A 23,644-nucleotide genomic window follows, 5' to 3' on the forward strand; every position below is an offset into this window, starting at 1 on the left:
ATCTTTTATAATCTTGACCAAATCTCACCAGAATAATTTCAATATATCAACCATCAAGTTTCAATGCAATGTCAATCAACATTTTGGCTATATTTCTACTACAAAGTAGAATAAATACAATATAATAAAATATAATTCCTATATAGTAAATCAGACAGTTCTCCATAAAACTCAGCCTTAGATTACTAGTGTATTTACTAACCAAATGAAATAGCAGTCGTAAGTATCTGCAGAAAGAAAATATCACAATTCTCGGTAGAGACTAATTACAGAACAATTTAATTTCATGCTTCCTACATTCTGTCTCTCTTTTCTACCACCCACTCTTCCTTCATTTATTTATCCTCTCCTTCATTTGTTTTATCGTATATTGACACATCATCTTGCCTACCTACAGTTATCTTCTCCGTCGTAACCTGGCAGATTGACCAAAAAGATGATTAGAATGGCAGAAATGCTCATGTCGCCCATGTTTAAAAAAGAGAAAAAATCAAGGGAAAAAGCTTTCCCCTCTTTCCCTTAAGCCATAGTTCTTGAAAGAGCAGTGTTCATTCATTGTCTCCCTCTGTCTCTCCTCCCAACTTAATCTTCCATGCCCCTGTAACTGGCATACCTCCTATGCTTTCATCATTGACTTCCTAGTTATCAACACAATAAATAGGTTCATGTTCCTGCCGTTTTCAAAATCTGACATTTAACATTTCCCTCTTTTTTGAAACACTCAGCTCCCTGGGTTCTGTGATAAAATATCTCGGGCCTCTTATTTCTGCCCTCTTTTCTTCCTAGGGTCACTGCTTATTACAGGTCCCTGAAATACTAGTGTTTCATTGAATTCTGTCCTTGTCTTTCTTTTTTTCTCATATCGCACTCATCTATTTCTTTCACTGCATTGGCTTCAGCTGTACCTCTGTAAGCTAATGGAACTCCACAAACATATCACAGGCCAAATCTGTCTTTTAAGCACCAGACTTATCAATATACATCCAACCACCTGCTGGACCTCTCCATTTAGATATTCTACAGCCGTCTTGAATTTACGTTTCTCAAACTAAATTTCTCTCCTTATTTCCATATACACATGCATTTTTATTTCCTTCATCTTTGGTTCACATGGAATTCCAGGCCCTATACCCCAGAAATTTTGTTTCAGTAGGTCTACAGTTGAGATATTTTGTTTCAGTAGGTCTACAGTTGAGTCTAGGAATTTGCATTTTAGTAAGAATCCCAGCTGACTCTTATGCAGGTGGTTTCAGGACCAAACTTTGAAAAACTGCCCTTAGCGAATGAATGGTTCCAGTTTCTTCAGGACTGTCCACATAAAGTTGTGTAGATGCAGTGAGGAATTATGGCTGAAATCTTACCTAAGCTCTGCTTTTCAAGCCGTGCACCCTGGCAGGGATGGCTTTTCAGTTCTCAAAGGCAAATTGGCCTGTGGCCTTGCAGCAACGCTGTTCCCTTACTGCTTCCCTCCCACCCACCCTCTCCATGCAGTCTGTCCCTGAGTCCTGTTGATTCTCCCCAATCTGTTCCTGACTTTTCATTCCCACTGCTATACCTTTGACCAGGCCTTTATTCCTTCTTACCAATACTACTTCAAGACCCACTTAATCAGTTTCATAGACTTTATCCCCCTTTCCCCATCGCTACCGCACACCCCTAGTTCTCTCTCAGTATCACCAGAAAGGTCTTTAAAATGCAAATCTGAGCATGCTGTTCATTTTCTTAGAACTCTTCGATTCCTTACTATTTTCATCTGGTTAGGCTGTTAACTCCCTAACATGACATGTAGGACATTTCATGACCAGGTATCTGCTTAACTGGCTACCTTGACCTTTCATTACCCTTCCAAAGGCACTCTACAAGCCAATCATTTGTGCACGCTGTCTCTCCCTTCCTCTCTTTTCCTCCATTTCTTTCTCACTTCCACACTTTTGTTTATCTAGTTCCCTCTGTTTTGAACCATTGACTTCTTCCTCCAAGTATGCAACTGCTTAACTTTTGGAGTACATGTATTAAATAGAGGTGATGTTGCCTGTGTTCACAGTGCTGCTGCGAGGATCACAGAAAGATGATGAATATAGGAGCTCTTTGGTAAATATAGTATGTGATGCAAATGTTCGTGTTGATTTAAATTGAAATATAGAAGGGTTTTGTTTTCATCTCATCTGAAAAGATGAAATTCTACTGAAAAGATTACTATGATTTGTTTGTATATTGAACAACTCCTCCGTTGCCAAAATAATTCATTGTTTTATGTACATTGAGGAGGTTTGACTTTATCCTGAGTTTACCTTCTTATGATTTGGCTTTCAGTAGATTTTTCTGCTCTAGCTGCCGTAATTTCCTTCATGTAGGAGCTGCCCAGCCAATCCTTTCCCCACAGTTTCTTTCAACAGTATGAATTCTGCTCTTGTATCAGTGTCTTTTTCCCTCATTCCCTTTGAAGTCTTCCGGGTCTCCAACAAGGATTGCCAGATAAAACTATACTGTCATTATAATCTTACTTTGGGGGAGAGGGACTTCTTGCATTTGAAGGTTATCCTTTGATAGATACATTGTTAGCCTAAGGAAATTCTCAATTTAAAAACATATTCAGAATATTGGGATATTTTAGGTATGTGTATCTTTACCATTTCAGCTGTAAATTTTTTGTTTTACTTAGTTCACTGGAACATACAGTACAAAACCTAATTTGTCTCGGACTAAGGAACACCATTTCCTTTCCCAGACCGAAATGTTTCCTTATGGGCATTTTTTTTTAATGTTTTAAATTTTCACTATTAAAAATGAGAAAAGATTTTTTTTCTCCCATAATAGTCTTTTTTTCCATTAAAAAAGCAAACTATGCCTATTACAGAAAAATCAAAATACAGGAAGCAAGAAGAATTTTAAGATTATAATCCCACCTATCTACCAATAATCTCGTAATATTTTTGGTATGTTGTTTTTCTAAATTATTTTCTGCATAGAGTATGCATGTGTGCGTGGTAAATTGTGTTTAAAAAATGAAATCAGGCTATATATACTATTTATAACCAGTCTTTTAATTTAATATATCAGAAACATCTTTTTCGTGTCAATAGGTAAAATTCTACTATGCTGACATTTTTGTAAAAGGTTTCATTGCATTGGACCATAATTTTTAAAACTTTGTTTCATCATGGAATGATTTTATTGTACACTAGTTCTCCAAACGCTTTGTTCTAATCAAAGTTCTTTTTACTCTAGAATTGCTATGATTCAATTATAATACACAGTCACAATATTTTTTTAATATTTTACAGTATGATTCATCAGTTATCACCTTTTTTTAATCTTTAGTTTTTCTAATCAAATGGTTGGTGAATTGTAGTGATTGTTTCCCATGTCTTAATTTTTACCATTTACTACCTATAGTAGTAATTAAATTATAAATGCCTTCAAATTCACTTGCTAGTAAATCTCTAATTAATAGATATTGCTATAAAGCATTTATATAAGGAATAGTCAACTAGAATTTCAGGAACAGTGATTCAAATATAAGCAGAGAAGTTGAGATGCAAAACAGATGTTTTATAAATAGCTGCAGGACAGCTTTTCATTTTGTTTTTCTTATTTGTAAGAAAATAAATCAGTCAAAACCTTAACTGGGCAGATGGCAGGCAGTTCAGGAGATGAAGGGCAGAGTGCATATGGCTATCACATTTCTGGCTTTTGAACCCATAAATTTCCTTTGTTTTAGTGGTTTATCCTCTTTCATCCAGTGTTACTATGAAAGCCTTTTTTCCAGACTGTCTTTTGTTTAGGTAATGTGTATATTTTTTAACCTTGCCTATTTTTAGGGAAGTTTTATTTAGGAGAAAAATGGAACAAGTAGAGGGTTACTTGGGTCAACTGGATTATTGACTTAAAATTTTTTATAATATAACTTTTAATTCTTTGTGCCACTTAAAAATTATAGTCTAAATATAATATATTTTAATGTGCTAGAAAAACAATTTTAGCTTTTTATATTCTGTGCTGCTGTGAGCTTAGTATCCTGAACATGGATAGCTTCCATTCATATTTTTTTCCAAGTACCCTTTCACTTCATCAATTACCTATGGACAAGCTGCCCTGTCCCATATGGTAACCTAACCACAATTTGGTTATTTAAATTTAAGTTAATTAAAATTAAAGTTAAAACTTTAATTCCTCGGTCATACTAGCTACATTTCAAAGGCTCAATAGCCACATGTAGCTAGTGGCTATCCTATTATATAGCACAGATTGAGAACGTGTCCATCTTCACAGAGAGTTCTATTGGACCTTTCTTGTTAAAACAGGTAGCTAAGTTTGAGAGCAGAACTGAGTGTGGATTGTTATTTTTTTGTACCCTGTTAGTAATAAACAGTTGTTATGTAGGTGTGTTTCCCCAATTTCCCAACCATTATAATGAAAAAGTAAAATTCACTGAGAAAGGTTTTCTTTTTGACACATCATTTGCAGTTTATATATCCATCAATAAAAGAACTCAGTTCTGCTGTGGCTACCTTGGTTATTTGAGGTTGAGATTTATCTTTTAACATCATCTCTCTGAACACTTTGCTGATTGAAATTTGCCCTTATAATTCCTTTATTGGATTAAGCTGCTTTGACCAACTGCTTAATCCTCTTAGCTCACACAAAAATTTTAAAATGGCATAAACTTCTCCTAAGCAGAAATATGCTGTCTAAAGACCACCTGTTGGTATGTCTTTCTTTAAGGCAGTGATTCTCAAAATGTGGAAAAAGCAAGTTGCTGAACCCATCTGTATATCAGCTTAGTACAGTTGCCAGTAATACACTGTTGCGTATTTGAATACGGCAGACTGTAGGTGGCATGAGGGGGTGGGGAAAGGAGCACTGTTTATCATAGTACTCACTAAGGCACATAGGACAACTGGTAAAATTTTCCAAGAGGTAGAAGCCTGTCCTGTTTTGGGTTTAAGGAAGGAAGTAGGTGCTCCAACTATCCATCCTTGCCTTCCCACCTTCGGGCTGATCTGCCTTTTGTCAGTGACAGGATAGACAATCTGAGCATCCTCCCACTGCATGTGTGACCAGCAGTAGGTATAATGGTAATAACTCTTCTTGAATCATGGCTTGGCTGCTGCTTGATCGTCAAATGCAGAGTAGCCTGGTCGCTTTGGGTGTCAAAGCATCATTGGGACAACCATTATTTACACAGAAGCAATCCAGACCTATGTCATCACAGAGTCTGAGTATAGTGTGAGAGTCACTAACCAACATGGCTGCAGAGCTTGCTAGGTCACAAGTTCCTGCACACTCATGAAAGGAAGGATAAGGACTGTTTGAATTGGAGAGCACTTACCTAATGTTCAGGCAGTAGCTGCTTCTCATTACTAGCCAGTTGCTGTCAGATCTTCTGATTTTGTTTTTAAGAGAAACCAAGAAATTGAAAATTGTAAGTGAATCTTTAAGAAAAAGAACACTTGTAGGCTAAACTTAACTTGCTGCAGTATGGATCCAGACTTCAGGCTGTGGGTGTGCCACCTCTACTTACAGAACTTTTCCTCTAGTCATTTTATCAGAAATGGGAACCTGACCCTCAAAATCAAAGGCATAACAGCTCAGTCCTTTCATTCTTAGTACAACAAAGTTTAGCTCTCCCTCCATCTTTACAGTTAACAGTTACTTAAAGAAGTACATAAACATGGCTTAATATGGGCAACATGTAAACATGCAGGTGCTTGTCCTCCCTTTCCTAGCAACCAAGATAAGATCATCATAAAAAGAAAACACCTTAATTCTTGGAAAAGTCTTTACTCTGGGCAAAATGTGAGCCTCCATAAAAAAGATTTTGAAGCAGTACTGCGTGAATTGTTGCACAGATGTTGGTCATGTCTAAAGGCAGTGTGCTTAAAATTTCTTCACAGCCTGTTAACAACCTGGAACTTAAATTATAACTAAATTATCTTGTCTTATTTAAAAATTAAGAAAGAACACACAAACCCACCATTTGGAAAACTAATACTGCCAGTTCTCTAATTCTGGTTCTTTTACGTTTGTAGTAAAAGTCGAAGTGCTTACTCCCTTAGAGCTTTCCAGTCTCCTACTGATATGGTAACATGTATTACAGCTTTACATCCAACTATTGGTTGTATTATATTTGCTCTACCTATGGAATACCAAATTATATGAAGCCAGTCCTTTGAGAAATGAAATATAGTAGTCAAATTCAGAAGGAATTTGACAGAGAGTAATACTCTTTGACAGAGAGTATATATGCGTAAGGCAGTCAGATGATATGATATTTGAGAACGTGTGAAATAAAAGGCATGTAACATCAGTGTAGTCGGCTGAGAGATGGTACTGTTTGACAGGACCAGCTAGGGAACCATCAGGGAAAGATTGCATAATTACCACCAAATCATAAATAAGATCTTCAAGAGGCTGGGGGTAAAAGCAGAAGGTAATGGGACACGTCATAGAACTCTTAAGTGTTTTGGGTTTTGTGGCTATTTTTTAGTGCCATTGAGAGTATCATCCTGTGAGAGGAAAAATTATGTTACTACAGTAGGCATATTAAATATATGCATGGAAATATCTTTGTTTTAAAAGGGTGACACTGATAGGTAGACAGGAAGATCTACATTTGAGTGGCTCTTGCTCTTTTATGAGTATAACCGAGTTTTCTTAAAGCAAATTGATCCTAAAGAGGAATTTAAAGAATAAAAATGGGGATAGCATGCCAGATGGGTTAGTGGGAGGGTTTTCAAAGTATGTGAGAATGGTGTAACAAAATCAGAAATGAAAGTGGGAAGACTTTAAAAAGAAAACTGTTGAATAGAAACAGCTTAACTTTTTAAAATACCACTGTTCATACAGAAATGTACTGCCTAGGGGCTTCCCTGGTAGCACAGTGGTTAAGAATCCACCTGCCAATGCAGGGGACATGGGTTCAAGCCCTGGTACAGGAAAATCCCACATTCTGCGGAGCAACTAAGCCAGTGCGCCACAACTACTGAGCCTGCATTCTAGAGCCCATGAGCCACAACTACTGAAGCCCACGTGCCTAGAGCCCGTGCTCAGCAACAAGGGAAGCCATCACAATGAGAAGACTTCGCGCCGCAATGAAGAGTAGCCCTGCTCGCCGCAACTAGAGAAAGCCCGCGCGCAGCAACAAAGACCCAACGCAGCCAAAAATAAATAAATAAATAAAAAAGAAATGTACCGCCTATATAAATTTCTAAACAGCCTCTATCCAGAAGAAACTAGTACATACTTCTAAAAAATATTAGCAATTACAGTTGCCAAGTAAGGTCTTGGTTCTCTAATAATCATGAACTCAAGACACAGTTACATGGACATCTTTGTGTTATGTTTTAAAGATTTTATGATAGTTAAGGTGTCAATTATATTGGCCCTCAGAATTTTTATTAGTAAGGAAGTTTCAGTGCAATTTTTGTTGAACTGGTTTGAAAATTACTTATAACTCAGGTTCTCAAAAGTATCAACTTATTTAATTGCATTTAGATTCATTCCCTTTCAAAAGCTGCTGAAGAAATAAATGGTACTCAGAGCTGTTTACACTTGTAAATGCAATTAAAATTGTAAAGTCAGTTGGGAAACTCACTGGGATCTCTGATAATAGCAGTGGTTGTTACTCTTATATTCGAACTGATAAAGTGGAAAAAAAAAAATCACTTCAGGAGTTTATACAATGACACCTATATTGCTGATACAAATTAAGTGGGCTACTCACATTCTTTTCTAGATTAAAAAGTAATTTGTTCAAGTATACGAAGTAGTCCGTGTATTAAATTTTTTGTTTCTTCTGCTACTGCATATTTTAAGCTATGTTTATAAGACAAACATTTTCAAATTGAACTTTAAAACTGATTCAAGTTTTAAATTTTTAGTGAGCTAAAGAAGTTACAGGTACAGATCTGGATGAATGAGCTACAGTATACATAAAATAGCCTTCTTGTATATTCACTGTATGTACATTTCTAATGAAAATATGTAATTGAATAGAAGTTCCTGATTTTGTATGGCCAATTGAACGATGCCACAGGAATGCCATTTCTGTATCAGTGCCACTCATTAGTTCTTGGGACTAATGGCACGTTAAACTATAAACATAGGAGTAACTTTACTGGAAGATGCCTTTAATTAACTTCTGAGAGCCTGGCCTAATTGCACGTCCTACTTACCTTGCTAGGATGGGCAAAACTTCATGGCAGTAGACCTCAAATAATAACTGGTAATAAGTTTTAGGTTTGTTTTTTAATATAATTTTAATTTTCCTTTATTCATTTAATTTTCCTTGAGTATTCGCTGTGTGCCAGGCACTATGACAATAAGGATGCATATAAAACAGATGGTCCCCTTTCTCACAGAACTTACCTTCTAGCAGGGGATAAAGGCCAGTGAAGAAGCAACTGTACAGTCTGGTGTGATTAACTCAGATGTTACTGGTTAGAAAAGGCTTCTTTAGAGGAAGTGAGAACTAGATGGGATGGTGAGGAAGACCCAGATAATGTAGTGGGAGTAATAATGGAGTGAAGGAGGATTTAATATGCTGTACTGCTAGACTTTAGGGGGAAAAAAATCTGTTAAGATGGACAGTAAAACATCTGGGATGGGGGTGCAGGGAAGAACTGTCAAGGAGGACACCCAGGTTTCTTCCTTGAGCAGGTGGTGGTACCAGACTCAGGAAGAAGATTGGGTTTGGGTGGTAAAAATGGAGGAAGAGGAGTGTCATTTAGGCAGGGTGAGTTTCAGAAGCCTATGGGACATCTAAGTAGAAATATTTCCCACATTCAGAACTCTTCCTGACGTGAATTTTTTTATGTCTTTTATAGGGGATTTTTCACCTGAGTGTCTGAATCGGAAATTTATTTTACATTTATGTATTTTCACATTAAATTGAATATTGTAGTTCTCTGACTTGCTGTTTATCTCAGCAGATTACCAATATGCATATAATCATGTGCTTACCGGGTTCCAAGCATTCATTTGGGGATTTAAGTAAAAGTTAAAAAATTATTTCTGGAGGACAAAAAGTTATATTACATGAATTACTAAGAAGCAGCGTTGGGGAAAAATATCTTTAAAAGCCCACATTAGTCTTCAAATAAACATCCATCATACTGATTTGTTGTTGAAGCTGTGGGGTACATCAGGAAATTTGTTTCATATAATTTTTTATCTTTTTTTAATACAATTTCTGAACATTCCAAATAAAATTTTAAAAACCCGAAAAAACAAGGGCTTCCCTAGTGGCACATTGGTTGAGAGTCCGCCTGCCAATGCAGGGGACACGGGTTCGTGCCCCGGTTCGGGAAGATCCCACATGCTGCGGAGCAGCTGGGCCCGTGAGCCATGGCCGCTGAGCCTGCGTGTCCGGAGCCTGTGCTCTGCAACGGGAGAGGCCACAACAGTGAGAGGCCCGCGTACCCCCCCGCCACACACACACTATATATATATATATATATATATATATATATATATATATATATAAAACAGCAAAAAATAATGCCTTTCTGTAGCCTAGTTTAGAACCCTTTTTATATGCTGAAGGATTTCCTTTCATACATAGTAAAGGAGAAACAATTTACGGTGTTTAGATTCAGCTAAAGCATTGCTACATGATTAGTGCTGTGGCAGTGGACCGAGTGAGAATGAGACTGTTTACTGTTTCAGGGATTAGCTAGCCGTCAGCCTCATCTTAGGCCAGTGAGCCCTAAGAGAGTTTATAAAGAGTAAGGAAGCTCTTTAATGAATCCTCCAAAGTTAGTAAAGTAAGCAAGCTATCAGGTTCTCTCTGCCTAGCAGTAAGTATTAGAATCAAACAGCAGAATGGAGGTATTTCTTATTTTGTCTATAATTGATACTAACTACCTTTTTGTCTTATGATATGAAACATGCATAATAACAATACTTTTAATATTTTTATTCTAATCAAGGTTTGTGAACTTCCTTTTTTATGTTAATTTACCAGGTTTTGAAATACAGCTGTGAGGTTTTGCACTTAAATATTTTAATTCTGCTGGAAATTTGACCCAACCAGACAATAACTGGTAAAAAATATGTATACACACAGTTGCAGTACAGGTACCAAAGGGGTAAATAAAACGTGTATGAAATTCTGTTTAAGTTCAGTTTTTACACTCAGTGGAAGAAACAAGGCTGAGATAGTTGAGTTTTCCTGGTGAGAGTCGTTGACTCTCGTCTGCTTAGACTGTTAGTGTTTAGGAGGCATGCCCCATAGCTTACTTGTGAGGGAACTGACAGCCCAGTTAGCACTGGTTTTGGCAGTCTTAGCAGGACCTACCATTGGCTGATGTTATGTCATTTTGGAACAAATTGGTATTCGCAAGCACTTTTATACCTGATTTGATGCCATTAAAGCACAAATACTTCATTATCTTAGTATTAGCCAGCATTTGCAGTTCAGTTAATAAAATTGTTACAACTTCAGTTTTTAAAACAAGGGGTGAATACAGAATGTAATTTTTTCTGACGAAGTCAGCTAAAACTTTTTTTTTAACCTAGCACCTGAGTGGCTCTCCACTTACTCTGTTTTCAAAGCTAAGCAGATTTAGACTGCTTAATTCTGGCAGGCATTAATTTTCAGTTCCACATCCCTTATTCACCTTCAGTATAAAAGCACTGCTGTTTGACCTTAAATGGTTTGAACTTACGAAAATGTATGAATGTATTCTATATTTGGAAGTGTGTTGTGTATTTGAAAAGGTATTCTGTATTTTAAAACACAATTGAGATAGTATGCTTAAGCCGTACTAAAAAGTTGGGAAACATAAACATGTAATATGAATATTTCCATTATTTATGGTGCATAATGAACACTTGTGAGTTCAAGAATTATACTGGCTATTGTATCTTGGTAGACTGAATGTGTTGCTATATGAGTAATAATTGTGTGTAATGCATTTCTTTTAGAGATAAAATTATCTTGATAAAGTTTTAATAAGTATCAAACATGTGAAAACATTTTAGATGCTTTTCTTACTTAAAAAAATAAACAGTTCATCGACTTTTTGAGGCTTTTATTAATGTGTATTTTTCTGGTTCTGGTTTATCTTTCCCCAGTAAAAACGTAACTAATAACTTAAGTTCATGATTTACTGTGTTTTTTGTTGGGAAAAAAATTGTCAAGCATTTCTCTTATTGAGCCTATAATAGAAATTTTTTTCAAGTGTGTACTTCAGGAGGATTAGTGAAGAAAGCACTATAATATCAAGGCCAAGATTCTGTAAATGTAAACTGCTGGTTCAGTAGTATTTTTTAATATTATGCAACAACATGCCTCTGGGCTGAGGTTGAAATTGAATCATTAAGCCCTTAGAAAGGCTTTACTATTCATAAGAATTTAATATTTCTGCTATTCAGAATTTACTGAATAGTTAAATTGAAGCATAAATTATTAGTCTGTATTTTATATTAATACCAATATTCTTCAGCATTTTTCCTCTGATTTACAAATTATCAGTGACTGTGTTTTACTAAGATTTGTATTTCTCAATGCACCTTATAAAAAACAAAACTGTCTCAAGTCTTCTGTTTCTTTTTTTTCTTTAGGAATACCAAAATCTAATCTCTTGCACACCAAATCATTAAGGGGCCATAAAGACTGCTTTGAAAAATACCATTTGATTGCAAACCAGGAGTGTCCTCGATCTAAGCTTTCAAAAAGTACTTATGAAGAAGTTAAAACCATTTTGAGTAAGAAGATAAACTGGATTGTACAATATGCACAAAATAAGGATCTGGATTCAGATTCCGAATGTTCTAAAAATCCCCAGCATCACCTGTTTAATTTCAGGCATAAGCCAGATAAAAAGTTACTCCCACAGTTTGACTCCCAAGTACCAAAGTATTCTGCAAAGTGGATAGATGGAAATGCAGGTGGCCTCTCAAACTGTACACAAAGAATATTGGAACAGAGGGAAAATACGGACTTTGGGCTTGCTGTGTTACAAGATTCAGGTGCCACTTTATGCCACAATAGTCAATTGTGGCCTCATAGTCACAACCAGGAACAGAAAAAAGAAGAGACAGTCTCTAGTCCAGAGGCTAATGTCCAAACCCAGCATCCACATTACAGCAGAGAAGAATGTAAGTAAAAATAGGGAGAAAAGGTAAAGGTTGGAGTTTTGTTGGGGTTTTATATGTTTTATATATGTGATGTGTCAAGAATTTTGCTGTGATATTATAGATTTGGTAAATACAGTATTTAAATGACAGGTTCACCCTAGCAAAAAATGAGATGTCTTAAAACTCTTCGTCATTTCTTTGGAATATTCCTTAGTAGGTCCTAAACCATTGGAATTCTGCAGGCCCATCATTTGTTTTGCCATTTTAAATTATTAACGGAATGGAATCGACAACTGTGAATTGGAAAGTTCAGGGTTCATATAGTTTAGAAGTACAGCCTCAACCATTGACAAACACACACTGGCACGTTGCTAATCCCTACAAGACTAATTGGGGGTGGCATTTCAAAAGCAGAAATCTGACATTTCACTAAAGGCCAAAGGTAATGTGTGTACTTGGAAAAAGTGACTCATTCAGTCTGCATATTATTTCTTCAAAAACTCATAGAAGCTAAGATAATTTTAATTGACTTAAAATCAAGTGATCTTAGAGCTAGAAGGGCGCTTGGGATTCTGCATATGAATTATCTAAGGTTATATAGCTAGGTAGACAAATTGATTTTTCAAACTATTTCCATAGCACTTTAGTGTTTTTCAAGCTACACATCATGAAGCATGTAGTGCTTAAGCAAAATCAACTTGATGGGTAGTGACTAGCACTTTTTAAAAACTGAAACAGAATGAGAAATAGCAGAATCCATTGGACCTAATGCTAAGAGTTTTTCAGTGAACGTTTTATTACAGGTGGAGGTAGACTGGGAGTGAAATGTTTCTTACTGTGGGTTGTGGTCAGAACTTGAAAACTCAACACTTTAGGAGTTAATGAATGAATCTTGGGGCCCTGCAGAATGTTATGTGGGAAGATAAGTGCAAATATTTCTTTTAAATAGGATATTGTGTTGGTGGTGTAGATAACTTCTTTTCCCAGGTTGTCATGGTAATAATGAATATGTTTTCATGTTTCAGTGAATTCGATGACTCTTGGTGAGGTAAAGCAACTGAATGCAGAGCTCCGACAACAAATACAGGGTAAAGACTCAGTGTCAGTGCTTATTACATGTGCAAATTTTGATACAGAAAATCCCCTGTTAGCTTCATCTGCATTTAAATTATGGGATTAGAACCTGCTCGAGTTTCCAGAGCAAAAAGAATTCTTATTATTATTCTTTATGAACTGCAGGTGAAATAGTTTCTTTTTTAGGTGAAAACGGAGACAACTTAATCTCTACCTCTTACTAACATGTTTTTGACTACCTACTATTGTACCAGGCACTGTGCACGTGTGCTCCTTAGCAGTTCTTTTAGGGCAGGTGGTATTGGCCCCGTTTTTTCTTAATTATTATTAAATTTTCTAAACACAAAAGTAATCAGAATAGTATAGTGGAACCGTTGACCCATCTTTCCCAGTTTCAACTATAATCAAAAGCATAGCTAATTTTCCTTCATCTCTGCGTGCACCCATTCCCCTCGACCCACCCCTACCTCCGGCATGGATTATTTTAAAACAAATCCCAGACAACATTTTGTTTTGTCCGTAAATAGTGTAGGATTTTCTCAAAAAAATAACATCATTTTTTAGGCAATCACAACCTCTATCACATCTTTAAAAAAAAATGGCTAGTAATTTGTTAACATCATCAAATAGGATGCTGAAACAGTGTTCAAATTCCCCAACTGTTTCTTTTTTTTTTTTTTTTCCTGCAATTGATTTCCATTTAGGTGAGGAAACTAACTGTGCTTCAGAGACATTAAGTTGCTTGCAGTTGCTTTAGTTGCTTAGATCATGCTTTCAGTCAGTAACAGATTAAGGATTATAACCCCTGTCTTTAACTCCAAAGCTAGTAGTCTTTCTTGACCACACACCCTCTCAGAATAATAAGATAATAATAATAGCACCTTATATTTATCACGTACTTATTCTGCGGTAAGTACAAGTATGATCTTATTTAATACTCACAATAAACCTGTGAGGTGCTTACTTTCATTATCGAGGTTATATATAAGAAGAAATTAAAACATAGTTTAGGACTTCCCTGGTGGCGCAGTGGTTAAGAATCCACCTGCCATTGCAGGGGACATGGGTTCGAGCCCTGGTCCGGAAAGATCCCACATGCCACAGAGCAGCTAAGCCCGTGCGCCACAACTACTGAGCCTGCACTCTAGAGCCCGCAAGCCACAACTACTGAGCCCACGAGCCACAACTACTGAAGCCCGTGCGCCTAGAGCCGCACTCCGCAACGAGAAGCCACTGCAATGAGAAGCCCGAGCACTGCAACGAAGCGCTCACCGCAACTAGAGAAAGCCCGCGCACAGCAACGAAGACCCAAAAACAAATAAATTACTAAAAAAAAAAAAAAAACATAGTTTAAGTTACTTGCCTGAGACTCGTGAGAGTCAGAACAAGGATTCAAAACTCCGGTAGTCTGATTCCAAAGCCTCTTGGGGGGGTTCCAGACCTGGGTATTAATGGGCACTTTACTGTCCATAAGTCATATTAGAAATTGATTGAACCTGTTTATCTGTTCAGATTGAGAAAAGTATCTCAGAGGTAGCTGTAACTGCCATTTCTGCTATGCATCTCTAAGTCATTGCTTGACTCTCAAGTTTCATTTGATGGAGAAAAGAAAAACAGTATTCCAGTTGGCTATGCAAAGCATACAACTTCCTAGGATGATCAAAACACAACCGTTTCCTTGGTTTCAAACTACTTTCATTGCAAACATTTGCCCAGTGCATTCATTTTAATTAAAGTACTTGAAATATAAATCATAGATTAGCTTTCTGTGTACTAAAAATGGAACTACTTTTTAAATCTTTACAGAAGTTTTTGAAGAGTTAGCCCACCAAGTGCAAGAAAAAGATTCTTTGGCCTCAGAGCTCCATGTCCGCCACATTGCCATCGAACAGCTTCTCAAGAACTATTCTAAGTTACCGTGTCTGCAAATGGGACGAACGGGAATGAAGTCACACCTACCCATAAACAACTGAACTCTAAACTTACACGTCCTTCCTATGGCCTGCCATTTTTTTGGCCTGCCGGGCATGCACACTTTGAAGAAGTTGAAGAAAGTTATGGTCAATTATTTTATGGTCATTAAATTTGCAAAACTTAAGGCAGTGTTTAACATCTTTGTCAAATAAAGCAGATCATTACACCCTAGTCTTCTAGGGTTAATCATTTTGGTTCATTTGGGAAATCTTTTTTCCCATAATTACTAAACAGCCCTCCCTAACTTTTACCATATGTGACTACTTAAATATACTGTTAGAGTGTGACTTTGTTAAACATGGTTTAATGTAATTCACCTGTCAGAACAACAGAAGGTTAACAAAGTTCTTAGGTTAGTCTAAACTACTAAAGATAACATTTAAGAGGTAAATGGAATTCATAATACCACCTCTTATTTATTGAGCAATATTTTAATATGAAAATTTTATATATAAAAATAGTATTTTAGGTACCTTTTCATTCTGTTTATAAATGTGTATTTGAATGGCTCTGTATATTATATTTACACTTTCATGTGTGAATGTTACCCATATTTCAGATCACTGCATTTTATTCTCTTAATAATGTTTTTACAGCTGTTATCTTATTTTCCAAAGATAAATGTATTTTGGCATAGAAATCTATCTAGTTGAATTGTTTTGACTTCTAATAACTCTTATGAAAGAGGAATTAATAACTTTTTAAAGCAAGTATACAGGAAAATAAAAGACATTATTTTTTTCTAACAAAAACAGTTATGAGTCCAAGAAGAAAATGCTAATCTAGTTTCTGTATGTCAGCTTGTCTCCATAGAAGTAAAAGCCTATTCTACGTCATTATTACTTTCATCCTAATGACTTTGATGTGTTAGATTTGGACAGAATTTAAGTAAAGTCTCACTTCCAAGTCAAATGTAATGTCTATCTTCAAATATAATATGCCATGAAATTGTTGTCCTATCTTTGAAAAAAATTAAAATCATTTTGTGTACCACTTAAGATAAAAGTTCAAGAATCCTTCAACTGTCCAAATTCTGTTATCAACATCACTGAAAGTAGTGCCCAAAGAAAGCATTTTCTAAACTTTAGAATCTAAAGGAAAAGAGAAGATTGCTAGTCACAGAAAAACAGAACTCTTAATTCAAAAAAAAAGTCCATTTTTAAGAGGATACTCTTATTGCCTATCATGTTTCCAAAGAATTCTGAACAAATAGTTTGTCTCAAACAGCTAGATAAGTTTTCAAATAATATAGTAAAAGCTATAACCAATGCAGAATTAAAATGGGCTCTAAATTCTGTTTTCAACTAGTACTTAGAATGTATTTATGAGGTAAGATCCTTTGCTTGAAAGAATCCACAGAAAAGCCCATTAACTTGGCAGTTTCACACATAAAGATATGAATAACTTCTGCCTTAAATTTGGCAGCCTGCCCTGGTTTGGGTCAGATTTTAGTCTTGAACACAAAGAGTATTTGACTAAGCAAAGAAACACCTCAATCTAGTAGAAAACAACTTTTTGTAACGCTAAAATGTGTTAAATTTGCCTGAGGATATCAATTGATATCTCACTGATTTTGTTTTCTTTGAAATATGACATAACTGCTTTTCGGAGGGAGCTTTTGAAAGATGTTTTCAACTTCTCTCAATCCTTTGAGTCACCCAGAATGAATTTAAAATCCAGGGAGTGGGGGCTTTCCTGGTGGCACAGTGGTTGATAGTCTGCCTACCAATGCAGGGGACACGGGTTCGTGCCCCGGTCCAGGAAGATCCCACATGCCGCGGAGTGGCTGGGCCCGTGAGCCATGGCCGCTGAGCCTGCGCGTCCGGAGCCTGTGCTCTGCAACGGGAGAGGCCACAGCGGTGACAGGCCTGCGTACCACAAAAAAAAAAAAAAAAAAAAAATCCAGGGAGTGGGAATGCATTGCCTTAGTTGTGATAAGCTTTAATTGAATGTGTGCAATATCAAAATCTATAAACAACTATAAGTTGAATAAAGACATTTCCTGATGAAGCCGATAAGTATCTCAGTGCTTCGTTGTTATGGTCAGATTTTCAAATTTGACTTTACTCTTTTTTGACATAATTCATTAAGAATCTTCCCAGCCAGGGTGCTTCTACACATTTGTGGTTCTATTTAGGTCACTTAGGGACAGTCGTAAAAGTTTGGGATGTGTTGCCTTTGATGTAAGTAGTAGCTTGTTGCCAGAACATGAGCCATATGGTGCAGTCCCAAATATAACAGTGTTATCCAAAGAAAGTGTTTGCTTATTTCTTAGAGTTTCTGGCGAATTTATAGCATTACTAATGAGTTTGGCACAATTGCATGGGGGCGTATATACCAAGGTCTTAATTGAGGAGTCTAATTTATTCCATTTAGATATTTCTTACTTAAGCCCTTCAAAGGCAAGGTGCTCTTAAAAAATACCTGTGGTGCTGGTACTCGCACTAGTACTTAATTTGGAAGGATATCCTAGTTAAAAAAAATTTTTGAAAAAAGTATTTTGCACAGCAGTTTATCCAAATATTTGGTAAACTTATTTTATATTCCTATGTTAGTTTTCTTGAATATTCAATTATTGTATATGCTAAAATAAGGGTAAGGGATAGGGTTGAGTTTTCAGAGAACATGAAATACCGCAAATATTGGTTACCATGCTTGGCTATTTTTCTGCAGAGTTGTTAGTACTTTTTGAGGAAGTTTAGAAGAAAACCTCACATATACCTTTAGTTTCAAAAATGGTAAAAAAAGAGACTGCTAATCAGCCATTATTGTCATCTTCACAGCTTATGTGACTAAAGGGAGTGAAATAAGTCTAATATTTTTTTCACTTTAGATTTCATAATTAGACAAGTTGAATTAAGTTTAAAACATCTGTTGTTTAAAGTTATTCTGACCACACAAGATTGTTCTCTTTAAAGATTTAAAATGCTTGCAGCCTTTTATTTAAGCTAAAAACGTATTTACTTTGCGATTATTATCCTTTGATCCTAGTATTTAGTATCCAAATTAGTCTTTTTTTTCTTAAAGGCATGCACTTAAGAGACCAATAATAGATGATGCATGCAGGCAGCAGGATAGTGTTTCTTTCTATTATGTAGTTGCTTACACACAGTGTTGGAGCAGAGAAATGTTGTTAGTTTTTCAAATTATATGTTCATTTCACCACAAAGTGCCCATTTTTATATGCATTTGAGGATTGTTTTTACAAGAAATTCATGTTGGAAAGTGATTTCAGAAATATAGTCAAAATATATTCTTTTGTTGTTGGCATCTTGACAAGCATCTTGAGATTCCTCGGGTTTTTTATTTTACTGTATTCTTTACCACTGAAAATGGTTTAAAGTTCATTCTTTTTTGTTTATATATTTTTTTTACCTAGGTGTTTACAATGTTGAGGCTTTCAGTCAGTTTTTGCCGCATTTTGGGTTTTTTTTTTAATATTTTGGGATGAATGTGTTAATGTTTACCAGTTTTGGCTTTATTTTGTTTTGTTTTGGAAGAAATCTGCTAGTGTTATTAATGTTGTAAAATGTAGTACAAAATGTATATGCTCAAAACCTCAGTAGGAACTTTTAAAGAAATTATTTGTGTAGCTTAGTAGGAGGTTCAGGTTAGTGACCATAAAATTAAGTTACGTGACATAAAAAATTTTCAAATGGTACAGTGTAAAGTTCTTGTAGTGTTATTTTTATGCTAAAGTAAGATATGTGAGTAATTTTAAGTACTTAATAAAAAGTTTAGTACTCTACAAATAGATTTTTTAAAAATATCTTTTGTTCAGATGTGGCTGAAAAGCAAAGATAATTGATTTCATTTCAGTGTTCAATTGCATTTTTAACTTTAGGTTGGTGGAAATAATTATTTGAGGAAATTTGTGGTGGTGGGGTGGGAGAGAGTTTATTACCAAAATAATAAGGTAATAAGGCTCTGGCACAAGTAAAGGTATCTTGGAGGGGGGCTGTACTACTGTGCTTGGAATAACAAGGTTCTGTCCAGCGTCTTAAGTATTTTCATTCACTTCATCCTTTCATAACTGCCCTTATGATAATGTAGTCTAACCTATTAAGCAGCTTGGTCACCTTGCTATGAACCATATCATAGCAAGTCTCTAGCGTTGAGATTTCTTGAGCACCTAGTTTGTAACATATGCTTTTCCTATTCTTTTTAGTTTAAAATAATCCAGATTACTAATGCATTTCAGTGATGTTGAATTAGTCTGCAATTTTAATCCTACCAAATTAAAAAGTTTAAAAATCATGAAGATGAGTATTGCCCTCCACCCTCTCTTCAGAAAAAGTGTTAGTTGAACTTCCCTCAACTGCACAGAAAGCAAAGGGAATTTTAGTAAATGTGTGTTTCTTCTTTCAAACGTGTAGAATGTTTATTTCCATTCTACTGCCTCCAAAAGAGGCATTTTAGGAAGTGTTCAGTAGTGACTTCTGTTAAATGCCATTCATACTTTTACAATTTGTGTGTGTGTTAATGTTGCTTTAAACTTGAGTAGAAATTCGTACAAAATTGTCTAAGACCTTTGAGAAAAGAAAATGAAGCTGCAGTGATGAAAACCAAGTTGGTTTCAAAAAAGTTTATTTAGACATTACTTGGCTGTTATATTTTCCTTTTAAAACTGCAATAATTTATATATTTGTATTGCTCTGCTTTGGAACTGTAACTACATATGCTTGTCTACTATTTTTAATTTTACAACAATAAAATAAATATTTTATTATCTGCTAGCTTCAGTGGATATTTTTGTGTCCGTATATTTTCTTTAAATTATTGACCCAAATGAAAAGTTTTGTTTTTCACGATTAGGGAGTCTATACTTAGAATTGTTATCTAACAATTTCTTAATTTTTTGTGAGAATCTTTCTTTGATACTTAATATTCCCTCTGTCCCAGGAGTTCAGAAGCAGAAAATAAGATTCCTGTGGCTTTCTAGATGTCTATACAACTTTTTAATTTGGAGTGTACTTTTTACATACAATAAATACACAGATTTTAAGTGTGTTGTTTGAGTTTTAATAAGTGTATACAACTATGTAACCATCCCCTCTTTGGGCCCCTTTCTAATCTCTTCACTCTCCATTTCCTTTCCACTGTTCTGATCTCTATCACCGTAATTTGCATTTGCCTGACTTAGAACTTGACATAAATATTATTCTACAGGATGTGCTCATTTGCTTCTGGCTTTTTTCACTCAGCCAGCTGCTCTGAAATTCATCTATATTAATGCAGGGTTCAGTAGTTCATTCCCTCTTTTTTAGCTGACTAGTCTTTGGTGTGTATTATAATTTGTTTAGCCATTCATCCTGTTGATGGACTTTTGAGTTGTTTCCAGTTTAAGGTTATATGAATAAAGCTGTTGTGAATATTTTTAAGTTGGCCTTTAAAAGGGTATTAAAATAATAAAGTATTCAAAATTACTCATGGTTAGCACTATGAATCTGAATTTTGTTTTTAATTATCATTTTTCCCACAAATGATTTTTAAAGTAATTTATATACCTTGTGGTAATAATTGAAACTAGGAAACAGTTGTTCAAGAGATAAGAGGAAGATTACAAAATAAGGGATGTTTGAGCATTGAAACATTTAATGGGTTGCAAAGAATACTGATCGTCCTTGAAGGTCTCTTCAAAGTCTAACAGTCTAAGACCACTTTGTTTTCCAGAAGAGGCAATGAAGACCAAGAGAGTCTGGTTTGGAGAAAGTACTGGAAAGAGCGCCAGACCACAAATGAAGTTGTTCTCCTATTTAGCTTTAACTGCTTTGTGACGTTAAGGGAAATTAATCACTTAAATTTTTCTAAGCCTGAATTCACAAGCTAGAGCCAACAGTTGGTAAAATGTAAGCCTTCTGCTTCATCATCTTTGTTCCTGCACAGGTTCTGAGCCTTCTCAAGAATTTTCAAAGTACTTGTAAAATGATTTGTTCGCCCTCATTTTTAAATGTCATTACAGGACCCAGAATTCTTTGTAGGTGTCTTAGAGACTGGTAAGTAGGTGTGAATAGGATGAATAGAAAGGAGGGGGAGCTGCAGGCAGAACGCCTTTTAAATCATTTATATATTGGTGTTCTAAATTATTAATTAAAAGGTTTTAAAAGGTTTTATCTTTGGAATCTGATCTAGATGATGTCTTAGATCCCTTGTAAAGTTCCACACGACTTGCAAGTTTACATCAGTGTATTTTTCTTTGGAGGGGTAGGGGCGACATGTGCTCTGCATCTGAATCCCATTCCAGTGTTCAAATGGCACAGACCACTTTTACCTGTGGAAGCAAAAACTTCACCCAACCTCCCTTGCAACTTGGACACTGCACCCTAATTGGCGAAGCAAAGAAACTGGGTAGGAGAGGATCCACGCTGAGAGCAGCAGCGTCTAACTATCACTAGGGGAAACATCTGGTATAGCCAATGGGGACAACAGGTAAGCTCCTAGCATCTGGTGTTGAGTAGCCATTGCTCTGAGAATTTGGCCATGAACCTATTAGCCGATGAATCACCTTTGTTGCTGCCTGGTTTCCAAGCTTCCTGGGCAATCTCTACCCATTGAATAAATTCCTTTTCAGCCTAAATCAACCAGTTGCCTTCTCTGGCTTGCAACTGAGAACCTTGTTACACCTCATTTCAGTGCTCTCCCGCTCTGAGATCTTACAGAATTGGTTTCTAAAAGTGAACTGCTGAGAGCCACCACATAGCTGAACTATCCCTCAGGACCACATGGTCTGCCTTGGGTTAGCTGAAACTGATGCGAAGGTTCTAAAGAGAAATTAAATCTTTTGGTAATGTAGATGTCTGTTTTCCTGTTTTGTTTTGTTTTGTTTAAAGGAATTTTGCCTTTTTTAAAAAAATTTTATTTATGGCTGTGTTGGCTCTTCGTTTCTGTGCGAGGGCTTTCTCTAGTTGCGGCAAGTGGGGGCTACTCTTCATTGTGGTGCACGGGCTTCTCATTGCAGTGGCTTCTCTTGTTGCGGATCACAGGCTCTAGGTGCGTGGGCTTCAGTGGTTGTGGCTCGCAGCCTCTAGAGCACAGGCTCAGTAGTTGTGACTCGTGGGCTTAGTTGCTCCGCGGCATGTGGGATCTTCCCGGACCAGGGCTCAAACCCGTGTCCCCTGCATTGGCAGGCGGATTCTTTTTTTTTTTTAATTAATTAATTTATTTTATTTTTGGCTGTGCTGGGTCTCCGTCTCTGTGCGAGGGCTTTCTCTAGTTGCGGCAAGCGGGGGCCACTCTTCATCGCGGTGCGCGGGCCTCTCACTATCGTGGCCTCTCTTGTTGTGGAACACAGGCTCCAGACGCGCAGGCTGGCTCAGTAATTGTGGCTCACGGGGCTAGTTGCTCCGCGGCATGTGGGATCTTCCCAGACCAGGGCTCGAACCCATGTCCCCTGCATCGGCAGGCAGATTCTCAACCACTGCGCCACCAGGGAAGCCCTGTTTTCCTGTTAAAAGTGTTCATTGTTCATTGGTGGGGTGACTTTGGAGCACTTCTCTCTGTCCTCCACGAATTACTGTAAGTGCTCACAGTTTGTATCTACAAGGATCTTGCAGGAAGTGATCTAATACAAACCAGTGATGATCATAACTTTAGCTCTGAGCTTGGCCTGTGTTCTCCCTGGTCATACGAAATGACCCCGGCACAGTAAGCATATGTTGAATGAAGGAGTGAATAAGACTTCAGAGGCAGCACCAGGATTGCATGTTCTCTATGTCAGTAGTTACAAAAAAAAAATGTCTAAGGCCCTCATCCAGTGACTGAATACTGCACATTCTCTTCACATACCCCATTCTCCACAACATTGTGACTCTATTTTAGGCCTTTGATGACTAGTACTTATTCTGTCTCTGTTTCTCCTCCAAACCAGTAGTTCTCTAACTTTGAGCTTCATGAAACATACGTCACGTGGCTGCACATCCAGAGTTTCTGAATCAGTAGATCAGGGTGGGACCCAAGAATTTCATCTAACGAAGTCCCAGGTGCCGCTGATCCTGCTTTTTTACACAGCACTTTGCAAACCACTGCTCCAAACCATCTGCTGCCCCAGAGTTTACTTCCAAAAGATGTGATATTACTATTGTACTTCCTTTCTCAGCCTTTTATAGATTACCACTGCCTAGAGAATAAAAATCAATCCTCACAGCTCAGCATTAAAAGACTTCACCATTGGGTTCCCACCTATTTTCCATTTTAATTATTTCATCAAATTGAGATTGTGTTCCAGGAACTCTTAACAAACCCTGTAGGCTTTGGGTCTAAGAGATATAAAAGCCAACAGAGCTATATTGGCCAACTGAAAAGGATTCTGCCCAGCAATTAAATAAGGATTGAAAAAGGTCCACTGGATTTAGCAACTAGGAATTCAATGAGAATAGTTTTACTGGAACTATGGGAGCAAAAGTAGATCATAATGATTTGAAGTGTGTGTGGGCAAGTAGGATAGTGGATTTGGGGTATGAGCTCTAAAAAGTCTAACCATAAAATAAAGTTGAGGAAGTCAGGATGGTGGGTC

The 23,644-nt window shown here is 36.6% G+C and overlaps 1 protein-coding gene across 3 annotated transcripts in view; it reads left to right on the forward strand.

The window, feature by feature from the left end:
- CUNH21orf91 (chromosome unknown C21orf91 homolog) overlaps positions 1–23,159 on the forward strand; it is a 35,019-nt gene extending 11,860 nt beyond the window's left edge. For 2 of the 3 annotated variants that reach the window (XM_027102153.1, XM_027102138.1), the window contains exons 3-5: positions 11,569–12,105; positions 13,110–13,172; positions 14,965–16,283. In XM_027102153.1, coding sequence (XP_026957954.1) covers positions 11,569–12,105; positions 13,110–13,172; positions 14,965–15,131 — 767 coding nt within the window. In that variant the 3' untranslated portion in view covers positions 15,132–16,283. Of the gene's footprint in view, positions 1–11,568; positions 12,106–13,109; positions 13,173–14,964; positions 16,284–22,999 lie in introns of those variants that run through there. The other variant, XM_027102145.1, reaches the window with a different exon arrangement.
- The last annotated feature ends 485 nt before the right edge of the window (positions 23,160–23,644 follow it).

This window comes from Aethalodelphis obliquidens, unplaced genomic scaffold, assembly GCF_003676395.1.
Source record: "Aethalodelphis obliquidens isolate GAN/ISIS:26980383/991018 unplaced genomic scaffold, ASM367639v1 scaffold1, whole genome shotgun sequence".
NCBI classification, from domain to species: Eukaryota; Metazoa; Chordata; class Mammalia; order Artiodactyla; family Delphinidae; genus Aethalodelphis; species Aethalodelphis obliquidens.